The sequence below is a fragment of the Pituophis catenifer genome, unplaced genomic scaffold (assembly GCF_029215685.1).
Source record: "Pituophis catenifer annectens isolate HBS135680 unplaced genomic scaffold, rPitCat1.0.hap2 SCAF_6, whole genome shotgun sequence".
NCBI classification, from domain to species: domain Eukaryota; kingdom Metazoa; phylum Chordata; class Lepidosauria; order Squamata; family Colubridae; genus Pituophis; species Pituophis catenifer.
Genome location: NW_027256886.1, coordinates 40,065,679 through 40,078,222, shown reverse-complemented (window position 1 = coordinate 40,078,222; position 12,544 = coordinate 40,065,679). Strand labels below are relative to the sequence as shown.

The window sequence follows — 12,544 nt, the reverse complement described above, 5'->3', positions numbered from 1 at the left end:
ATAAAATACAATGTTATACTATATATATCCTATTTTTCTGATTTAATGTTGTCAAGATTTTGCAGTATCTTCAAAATCACACCACGTTAGGAGCATTTCAATATTATTGTTCTAAAACTAACTGTATTCCTATGGGTAATAAAAATGAAATGTGTGATCCTATTTTAATATTTATAGTTAATGGAGTAATAACATACCTTAGCAGTTTTTGCGTAGTACAAAGTTCGTCCTCTCAATTTGAAATATCGTCTTTTCCACCGCTGGAAGGAATTGGTTTGCTTCATCAATATGCCCTCTTTAATTATAGTCTGGAAGCCAAAAATAAATAAATAAATAAAATTCAATAATGTTTTACATACAGCCCATTTATCAGTACTTGCTCCTCTTCCATAACAAACAGAAGTATCGCTGAGGTTGATAAAAATATTGACTGCCCTCTGCTGGAAATAACTAACATATATTTGATCTGTAAATCTTTTCTCTATCCAAATGCAAGAAATAATTGCTTCTATGCATAGAAGACACTATCATGCTATGAGAATACAGTTTATTTAGCAAAAATTATCTTATAGTCATAAGATAGTAAGACTGTAAAGAAAGCTCAGGCTAAAGCCAGCCCTGTCAATCCAGCCTAAGTTCTGATGTGACTTGTTTTAATAAAATTAGCACACAGCAGGATATCTCATGTAAACCTACCAGCATTTGACTGCCACAGGAAACAATCTGCATATTTAAGAAATGAGGAGGACAACAATAAAGAAGCAGAGGCAATATATCCAGCTTCCCCCCCCCCCCCCAGATATTCTTGCCCTTGTCCTCTTGCTTATTGGCTGGCTGGCTGCCATTTCTCAGACTGAAATACCAAGCCTATCTTTACACAGTTTTGCCTCCCCCCCCAGTTCCTCCCCATCTAGCCACACTCTCACACACATCCTCTACACCCCCTTTCACACAATATGCATATTCACCTATAATGATATTTTTATCTGCATTCATTTAGTCACTTTTATTTAAATAAGAAAATTAGCTCAATGGGAAAAAAGTCAACAAATAATGTAAGATAGGTAAATCTTTAAAACAGATGGAAGTTTTCAAACCAAATACAATGGGTCTGGCATTAACCAACCAATGCAGAGCTTCGATCAGCAGTATAAGTGGCACAATATCTAGTTTAAATGCTTCACTTAGCACTCTCTTCTCTTATCAATTCAAGCAGTTCAGCCCAGAAACAAAAAAATTAAAAAATATTGAAAGAATTCCATAACATATTTTGTTAGTTCATTCTTTATTTGAAATTAATAATGCAACAGGTATGAAAGATAGCAGTCTTTTCAATTTAAAAGGTGATTTAAAAATCACTGTTGCTTAACACCATTATACTTAACAATGAATGTAATCACTGATCAATAGTATAAAACTTATTACATCATCCTACTGAAATCATGTCCTACCATATGAAACACTATAATTTAAGATTGTTATATAATTTGAAGATTCTTTAAAAATCTTTTAATGTTAAATTTACAAAAATAACTAGGTCCAAACAATTTTCTTTAGATATTCTACACATACCCACCTATCTTAATGTGTTGTTGCATATCAAGGTCTCCAACACTTAAAAGTACCCTCTAATAGAGGGATAAATTATCTAAAGTGTCTGTTCTTCTTAATTGCTGCAAATTTTCATGGTTTCCCTTGCCAACTGTTTTCTCAGTAATCATGGGGGGAAAACAGTATGAAATCATCACTTCTAATTTGTTTACAGAAGAATATACATTCTAATTTTATTAAATTAAAAACCAAATTAGAACTCTTAGGGCAAAAAAAGAATCACCACTATAACCTACCAGGCAGCCTACATCTGCCTTCTAAATCAAGATAACCTAAACTAGAAACAGTGGAATATTACCATAACTAATTTCCTGTTAATGGCATTAAATGGGACAGAAACCTTGAATTTCCTATCTTTATCAGTGATGAAATGGGGAAAATTCATTCATACTTTTCAGGGACAAAATATAGAAGAGTCAGCAAATAGGGTTTGCTTAGTTGACTTGAACTGATCTCAAAGAAGCTAAGCATATTCAGACCTGGTTATATTCAGAACAATAGCTCTGAACTAGACTGGAAAGTAAAAAAAAAAAAACTTCAGAAAAAGGCAATGCTGAATGGCTTTTTATAAGAAAACAATACAGTTACTGTACTCATAGGCACCAGTTCAACACAAGACACTACCTTTTTATATTCTAGGATAATCACTATCAGATGGTATCCATTATTATAATCTTCAAAATTATATAATAGAGTACATTAAAGCACTAAAAATGGATGTTATTGAGCCTGATTGCCATTAATTTCCCACACATCCATGTATTTTTCAAGGCAATAGCACAGAAATTATTTGCATTTTTATATGTTTTTTTGCTAACATCTCAGTTTAGCCTACAATCTTGATATCTCCTGGTAATCTCTCACCATCTATCCAATAGGGCTATGCAGAGCTTTGATTAGATTTGAAAGAGGATTTTAGAAACATAATATCTTTGTGCATCTCTTGAAAGCAACAGCTACTAGAGGATGTCAGAAAAAGACAATGTTGCTTAAAGAGTTGCATACAGGTGCTTTATTCTAATTCTGAAGCACCTTTTTAATTTGATGCACTGCAATAAGTAAGGTCCAAATCTGTTTAGCTTATAAATATTAGCTATGCTCAGTTAGATGCTGCCCCCTAGCTGGGCTCTACTAAACCAAGGCACTACAGAATGGACATACAAAAATAGGTGTATGTTCAAAAATCAGCCAGCTTTTTAAAAAAAATTATGAGACAGAGCCATATGTATTCTTCCTACCCTATAGCTAAAACAGACAAAAAGGGCAGCTACTCTGACTACTATAAGGATACTCACATCATAATGAAATCACCTCTTAGGTTAAATTATATATGCAGTTCATACTACAATTTGTCATAAATCAGCAATAGGGATTCTGTACAATTTCAACTAGCAAAATGCATAAATGAACCATTAGATGAAGTTGAAATTAACAAATTATATTTTCCTAAACAAAATTTGCCTTATAACAAAAATCAAGTATTTTTCAGACAAATTTTAATAATTGCTTCCTCCCCAAATAAAGTAAGAACAAGCTATATTTTGGATGAACACAATAGAAAAACATACATTATTACAAGTATTTAAAACAGGTAAAACATAATCAAAGCTTGAATGCTAAAAAAGATCGACAGAGGAACAACTGGAAGTACAAGATGAATTATTTCTTTATTAATTGATCATAGAACTAAATTTCTGTTTCTAATTTTATTTTACTTTTTATTAGCCTGAAATTTGCTAATGTTAATATGTTGTATCCTACTACTACTTCATTCTGTTTAAATTTATGTCCACCCATGTTTCCCAGCCAGCCTGAGTGTTTATTCACATCTATAGAACAAACTTACCTGTGCAAATGTTGAGTACTCTTCCATCTCTTTTAAATATTGGCTTTTCAAAACAAAACAAAAATCACCACCATCTCCCCAAAATTGTGGAGAGCACATGTACTTCTCCTTAATTAAAAATAAACCAGGGGATTTTTCCAGTATTAGAATATTTACAGGACCTCCATAGGTGCATGACTTAGATATGAAAAACTAGCAAAAATGATGTCACTGTGATTAGGCTGCCTCTTTCAAAACACAGATGCTGCTGGGGGGAAAAAATGAGCTTGTAGTTTACAGCTGCCCATCTCTGCAAGAGAGCTGCTGTTCTATTTATAGTCAGGCAGCTTAGAAAAGACTTTGGTGGGTTTGGGCGGAAAAGGCTGGAGATAAGATCAAAATGACTTTATAGCGTTTTTCTTTTTTTTATACATTGCTCTTTTTTCTGTACTTTGTTGATTTCCCAGTTAGCAGTTTTCCTTTTCAATTCTAGGGATTGCTTTTTGAGCCACCAAGAGTTGAGGTGAAAGGAAAGTAGCAGTTTTTGTCTCCCTAAACAATCTTTAAAAGAAATAGGACTCCATGTTCACAGCATATTTTTAGGTATCACATGTGGGCAGTTATCCACAGTCAATGGCTAAAGAGGAGAAAACTATTATTCTGCCTCCTCACTCAAAAATGAGCAAGCACTATTATAAGAATTTCTACACGCTCTCAGTAGCTATCAGCTAGTCATAAGAAAAAATGCATTTTAATTACCTTGGTCATTGTTGGTAGCCAATGCAAGCACCAATTAAAAATTAAAATCATTATCAAGAATTTGCATTTCAGCAATGTTACTTGGGTCCCAAAGAATGCAATGAGATACCCATATAAGAATGAATAATTGTTAAACATCATGCTGTGTCTTCTTTCCTGTTTCACAACCAAGACCATTGTATTAAGTGTTGTAGTTAAGTGAAGATCTAAGTCTAGACCGCCAAGTAATAATACTTTCCTTTTCAGATGAAAAAGGAAGGAAATGTTTATTTTTAAAAAAGCCCTCCTGGTTAATTGATCTGCTCTAGGAGATAACGGATAAGAAATAATTTATTTTTACAACTTAGCCATTGTATAGATTCAAGTATCTGTGGCTAGATTCAAGTAATAGTGATTTGCCTGGTTCAGCAAATAGCATGAGGTGTAAAACAATGCATTATGCAATATATACACACATAGTTACTTATGAATAATAGTTTAGGATAATCTCATCAAATGATACTCCTATGAGTTCTGCAATGTCTTCTAATAAAGGAAAAAAAATCATTTTGGGAAAAATGTATTTTTGCAATATCTTCTGAGCAAGGTGAAAAATAACCCTTTTGAAAAAGAGCTCAAGAAAAGTTCTTGCTTCCTGAATATATGCATCGTTACAGTATCTCTTCTGCAGTTGCAAGATTTCTTACTGGTGTTGGAAAGTTAATTCAAACTGTAATGTAAGTCTTTGCAAACAGAGAGCACAAACTACATTGTGTCTGAACTCTATTATTGTTTCCACATTCTGCAAAGTATGGATGGGAAGAAGTAGAACAATATGAAAAATCTGGAACAAATATATGGCTGTGTGTGTCATTTTGGCAACCCTGCACAAAAGCTCACATACATCAATTAAACAATAAAAACTGCCTAAATTCCTTACCCTTACTCTAACCCTAACCTAACCCTTACCTTAATTTCTATTTTCACCTAAGAACCTACTATTTTTTACATTCTGGATATATTCTGGATTCCAATTGTTCTTCACTATATCCTGCTGCCATATATTCCACAGGTAAACTCTGTTGCTTGAAGTATAACAGAAATTAAATAAAGAGAACTAAGTTTGTAATGAATTTATTTCTGCACCAGTTGTGAAAAGTTAACACAAAAATAAAATAGCAAAATAATAGATTGTAAAGCACTACTCAAAATTATTAAGAATTTATTTAGGCTAAATTGCAAAAAAAATCCCCTCTGCTCTATATGTTCAGTGGTTTATAATGCTTATCATGGCTAAACTCCTGGAAGATAATTTATCATTTATTTTCTTTCTTGTGGTCAGTAAGATTTTCTTCTCTAAACAAAACAGAATTCAATCTAGTAACATCTTTTATTTCAATCTAATTATAACTAATATTCAATGATGCAACATATGATCTACATGGAAAATATCTCAGAATTCACTTTAGTTTGACTCTCCAATAGGTGGTCTAGAAAAGATCCCTGTCCAGGGCCTTCAGAAAATAAAGCTGGACAGACCAATGTTCTGATACTTCTATATTCTAAATCACGGGTTTCAAACTTGCATCATTACTTTTTTCCCTTCACGGAGCTGGGGTGGGCGTGACCTGCGCGTGACATCTGGCCTGTGGTCCGCCAGTTTGACAACCCTGTTCTAAATCTTCGATGCATAACATATTTTCCACTAGATAATAATGCATGTGGCAATAAGTATATTGGTATCTTCCAGGGTCCATACCAAATGTGATTATATTTATATTTAAAATATAGTTACAACAAACAAAAAATGGGGAAGCTGGTAATATCACCTTTATTTCCATTAATATTTCTAAGTCTTACATAGACCCAGAAGCAATTTAAGAAACTAAAAAGTGCATCAGTAATGATAGCTGCATGTCTTGTTTGGGAGTCTATCAATCTTCTGAGAAATTAGACAAACTTAAAAAAATCAGGAACAGGCAGACAGTGCTAGAACTTTCTCTAGCACTATGACTTGAATAGTGCTAAATAGCACTATTTCTATTTAGTTTCAGTGAATCAAAACATTTGTGGAGCACTGCTCTGTATCTTTGGAATTAAAATTTATCAGAGCTTATGGACAAATATATCTTTGATACAATGTACCTGTACGATCATTTGTGAAAAATATAGCAACAGTATTTTGAGTGGCTGTGAACTGAATGACTACAACTCTGTGATAGTTGCCTTGGATGCTAGCTTGGACAAGAAAGAGTAGCTGGCTTCAGAGTTACCCAATGGGAGTAATGTTGATGACTCAGAGCCTGAGTTGCCTGAGATATTAGGGTTGGGATGACAAATTAAAAGCACCTGAGTAATATGCAGAATAATCAAATCATTTGGGGAAGAACAGAAACTCTGACTGAGAAACATGTGTAACACATGTTGTGTTTATAACATCCTTTTTAAAATTACCAGCTACTTTACTTATTGTTTTCATTCATGGAACAACTCCCCCCCCCCAAAGATGGTTAAAGTATTGTTAGTTAAACCTTTATCTAACTCTATGACTCAAGTCAATTGTGCTTCCTTAAAAATGTAATGTGGCATTATGTTTTATAATGACATTGCCTTTCTTACACATAAAAATCTCATTGTACTTTACAATACTTCAGAGTTTCAATTTTTTTTAAGACAACCAATTAGCCTACTCAGTGTATGCTGATAAATACCCAGGAGCAGAATATTTGCTTTGTGAATGTGAATAAGAAACAGAAATGAAATAGAAAAGTTTAAGACTGAACACATTTCAGGCTTTAAGAGGCTTAATGTTTTCTTGCCAATATATGAGATACAAGGAAAACACTGTCTTAGCACATGAGATTTATTGCAATGAATACTTAAGATCTAACTCGCTGATAAATTCAAGAGACCAAATTCTTGGCTACAGAACTAACACTTACTATAATACCATAAAACACTCCAAAGCTTATAACCATTCAGAGGAATTAGAAGAACAATCCTACAGTGACTGGGAGGAAATTGGATTAGGAAAACAAATCCTATACTCATGGTTCATTGGAATACTGAGTATTACTCATTGATCTAAAGAAATGTCTCAAAGTCAAATTACAAATGCCCCATGGAAACTACCCCATTAGCCGGAGGGCTGCCACAGTGAAGCCTTTTCATCGAATGGTAGAAAACTTACTTTTTAATGCTCACATTTCAGTCTATAATCTGTACATTACAGGTGTTGCTGACCTGCGGACTCATTTAGACTGGCAAGGTTGAGTGATGTTGGATGTAACAATTCAGCACCATTAAATAGCCATAAACTATCTATTGCCCACCCAATTTCAAAAGGAAGGTTCAATTTCCAAAAAAGATATATTTATTTCAAATCCCCACCCCACTGAGTGTCTGTCAAACTTCCAAGCCTTTTGTTACCAGAAGCAAAAGTGGAACTACTACAGGATTTCTCTCCCCACACCCCATCTTCACCCTTTTTACAGATATTCCTAGCTAAGGCTGTTGCAGATCTATCCTTTTGCTTCTTAATTTCACAGATAGCCCCCAAAAGACTTTCCAGTTCTCAACTTGCAAAAACAACCTGCATATCTGCAAAACCTGCGTTATCTGCAAAAACAATCCCTCCCCCCACAACCCACCCATTATAAAATTACACCAGAATCCCTTTTATCAAGACAGGACTTCCGATTCTTGCTCACTCCATTTTCTTCCTGTGTTCACATTTTTTCTTATTTTGCAGAAAAGGGATCATTTTCACAAGGTAACTTTGCTCTCCTGAAATACCAATATGAAGTGTATGAAGGGGAAATCAAAGCAGCACACTTTGTTACTCCTCCCAGCTCATGTTCTTCAAGGAGATGATGAAGGATTGAAGAGAGGACTGCAGTGCAGCCAACTCAAAGCTGGTGGATGTTGCAGCCTTTGTGGCTTCACATGACCTTATTTCTTTTCTTCCCTTATCATATGTAGGAAAGGTACTGTTTTAATTAGCAGCTAACCTGCAGGCAGTAGTTTCCTCAAACAAACAAAAACCACAATGTCAGTTACCTATGTTCAAGCAGCTGAATTCACCCTCCAGAAGCCTCATCTGTCCTGACCACCTAAAAAAAACCTGCATCTCCCCTCAAATTTTCTTGAAAACCTCTTCTGCATAGATTAGTACAAATACACTTATTTGTTATTTTTTCAGTGCTACTGCTAAATAAGTATTGTTGCAATCTACAAAAAATAACCCGGAGAGTTGCATGTTTAAAATCTCTATTCTAGAGAACATAATGAATCTTTCTGTATCTTAAACAGCTGACTTTATATGATTAATGAGGCCATATTACATATATGGTTTCAAAAAATTTCCCAAAAAAATCTTGCTAAGATAACTCTAACCCAAATATGTAACAGAATACAGATTGCATCACTAAAATGCTTAACTGCACAGCTGCTTCTACTCTATTCATTTTATCTGGAATGACCTTACTTTATCAGGTCAACTTTAATGGGAAATCCTTAAAACATTGTTACCCCACATTTATGATTTCGGTCTTTTCCATTTTTTTTGCCTTATATTTAGTCAGACATTATTTGTAGTCATTTTATTTTGAACAGAATAGCAGCACCAGTCTACACAGTTTAGAGATGCATCACATTATTACAGCATTTAAGAGGAATTTTTCCTTTTTAAATGAATTGGGAGGTTGGATGGTGGACTCACATATACCTATTAGCAACTCAACGTACATGTATCTATTACATTATTCCCTTTTAAGAGAATAAAGCATGAGCTAAGAAAATGAAGCAAAGCTAAAAGTTTTGAATCACTTTGTGGTGAGATGGGTAGCAAATAAATTTAATAATTATACCAGCACTATTTTTTATTACCCTCCATATTCTATGTAAACAATTCTTCTTTCAATAAACATTTATTTCTCACAACAGAACATAACTATTACCTTTCCATCAATATTTGTACAAATTAAAATTTCTCCATTCATTTTCCCCATCTTTAGTAAACATTTTATGAAGGTACACAAAATCTATCTATTTATTCTATTTTTTTACTATTTATGTATTACTTGCAATTATTAGCTTACATATAAAACTTGCAAATATATAACTCCATTTCTCCTGGCAAACAATTACCTGGGTCTAAGGTTCATTAATTGTTATAGCCACACTCCCTGTTGCATCATATAATTATGTTCTCTCGTCCTATAAGCATGTAATCTACATACAAAATAAATGTATGTTCATATCTTGAATCAACACACTGCATTCATTATTTATTACTTAAATACTATACATTATATAAATACTATACATTAAACTATCAAGGATGCATTGCGTATCCTCGTCTTCATTTTCTAATTCATTTATTCTGATGTACTATATGCTTTACTTCAATCATATATCACTTAGTGCATTCAGCCACCATCTTTTATATATTCATCAAAACATTCCATAATTCAAGACAATTCACTTAATCATATACTTCCTCTCTAAATAAAAAAGTACAATAAACTTTACTTTGTAACAAAATTTTCACTCTGTTCCTAGCAGTCTCTTTTTCAAGTCTACTTTCCATTCTCTCGAACATTTTTTAAATTTTTCTCTTCCTACAGTCACTGCACTGTACTTTTATTCATCTAATTACTTTCACTTCTTTTCATTTTTCCATGTCCATTTTGCTCACAATTCTATTGTTGACACCTGACAAAAATGATTGGTGTTACATTCATAACCGTTGATTACTCTTATAACCTTCACTCATTCAGTCTTTCATCATAAATAAATCAAAGCAACCACACCTTAAACATGTTTCTTTGCGGTTTATATGTACAAATAGATTTATGTTCACACCATGTACATCAAATAAACAAGATCTTTTTCTAAGTAAATACTTGTGATAATTTTTATTCATTCTTAGGTCTTCAAATGGCCAGATCATTATTTTTTATGCTTGCATCTCACTCCTACTCATCTATTCATATTGCTTAACAGATTGTTTTTGTCCTCACTGCATTCCTTGAGAAAGTGTAGCTTTTTTTCTTTTATCACTATTATCACCAATATGCAACTATCATTTACTATGGATATCTAGTTTTGTACCTACCCATAAAAATCTAAGTTGATATCAATTTATACTTAGTGATATTTTAGTTCTTGCATTCATATTTAAAAATGCACTTCATTTCCATGCATGTACTTCCGATCTCTACTCCATAAAAATGAACAAGCAACACTTTAATCTACACATACTTGTGCAAATTTACTCAAAACTGGCTTGTCACTATTCAGGAGTATCTCTGTGGTAAAAATGAATGTCTTGCCAATAATTATTTTTTTTGTTTTAGACAATACCTGTAATCTTCCACAGATATTTTGCAAAAACTGTAATTATATATAAAGGGATTAATAGGTAAGGAAGAAAATGCTATTAAAATGTTTGCATTATTCTACTTTCATTTAAATAAGAAACAATGTTTTAACAGTATTAGAAACTTTGTTGTTACAACTGAAGTCTCGTCACTATTATGCTGAGTCATAACATGCACATTTTCTGCAAACCCTTCAAAAGAGATGCATCACAACGCATGGAAGCTACACTGCAGATAGTAAGGAAAATGGCTGTGCCTACACATGCATGCAGAAACAACTGGGAACAGCTTCCAGACAATCATGTGAGTCTGGGGAAAAAATGTTACTTTGTATGCTTAGCATATATTATTCTGTATTTTGAAGCACTTTTTTCACAGGATTTACACAGTCCTATAACTTATGTTCCAATCATGCTATCTCTTTCACTTTTCATTGGATGAATGTAAGTAAAGCAGGAGCAATAAGGATTGGATTAAAAGTCACAAAACATTTTGATTGATAGTTCTGAAATCTTGAGTTTCCTTGGGAATGATACTTAGCTTAGCTAAAGATTTTCAAGCAGATTAAAGCAATGGAAGCTTAATGGCTATACATAATTTCTGTTTATACTCCTTGTACTTAAAATGTTTATATTCACATACCACAAGCAAAGTGTTTGAGTTCTGTTACAGCTATATTGACGTAGGAAATGATGCAAAACATAGTAAGTGATTCATAGTTGGTTTCTGCCTTATTTGAACTCTCTCAAAAATATGGTATTCATCAATGTTAAAATTAAAACTTATTCCACTTAAAGTATTCTCATGTGAGAAAGTTGCTGTACCACAATGTTCTCCCTCAGTAATACTTGCATCCTAAAATTGCACTCATGAGACAGATATACCTTTTTTTCATCATTATAAGGGAATTGCTTTATCACGGTTTAAATGTATTGTTTAAATATTATCAAAATATTTAAGGAGGAACATTTCAAATATTTGTGGTTCAGTTTTATGTAACTGAAGGCTTGATCATTACTTTTTTTTTCAAAAACATAAATAACTAATGCATGTGTACAAAATGTATGATTTCCTATGAAACAAGCAATTAGGAAACATTTGATATAATGTACAATGCACTGCCAGGAACTCTAAATTGGCACCCAAATGAAAAGAAAAACTACACACCAATATTATAAGATAAATAATGGGCTTGGAAAATGTTTTATGAAGCTTCCACTATATTTGTTGTTTTATACTTTTTATGAATTATGTACCAGACAAATTAATAACGTTACCTAGTGTTTACTATAAGTTTGACTATTGCATTACAAATAAATATTTTTCCTTATGTGAATATAAGCCTGTTTCATTTGTCACATACTCTCATCCGAAAGAAAAGTTTTTTATAGCTAATACTCCTGGTTTTCTCTATTTTATTTATATGGAAATTGAGAAACCTAGAATAACCCTGTTCAGTTCTCAACTAAAGATTATACCATATATACTTAGCCTCCCTGCCCATTTGTGTTGCAGATTGAAACAAGGACCAGGAAACAGATATTCTGAAACACCTGAAAGTTTTCATGTGAAGGAGCTCCTTCCTCAACCAAAGAAAAAAAATAAAATTCAGAGGAAGCAACTCACAGCAACTTCTAGGTAGCTTCCCTCAGCCTTAATCCATGGAAGCAGCAGAGGGTCTATTCTGGTGAAAAGAACCTGGTAGGATAGACCAGACAGGTGGACAGGTTGTGCCTACAAGGAAAGACCTAGAAAGGTATCTTTGAGACCACTGTTGGAGTTTAGGAAGCAGACTTAACTGAGCTGCTTAGAATACCTGCTAAGAAGGGCTACAAAAATTGTGTGTTCAACAATTGCCTCTAATAGCGAAACTCCAAAGACAGTGGAACGAGACATAGATGTGCCTTCTTTGGAAACTGAAGATTCTGTCTGAAGGACAACTTGTCTGCAACTTGTGTCTCTTCTAATAATGCTCAATTACAGCACG

General features: G+C 33.3%; 1 protein-coding gene across 1 annotated transcript in view; it reads right to left on the bottom strand.

Annotated features, from left to right (window-relative positions):
• The window catches only part of DGKD (diacylglycerol kinase delta), a 66,545-nt gene that overhangs the window by 51,517 nt on the left and 2,484 nt on the right, over window positions 1–12,544 (bottom strand). The window contains exon 2 of the mRNA XM_070946339.1: window positions 198–308. Within this exon, the coding sequence (XP_070802440.1) occupies window positions 198–284 (87 nt within the window). The 5' untranslated portion in view covers window positions 285–308. The remainder of the gene's footprint in view (window positions 1–197; window positions 309–12,544) is intronic.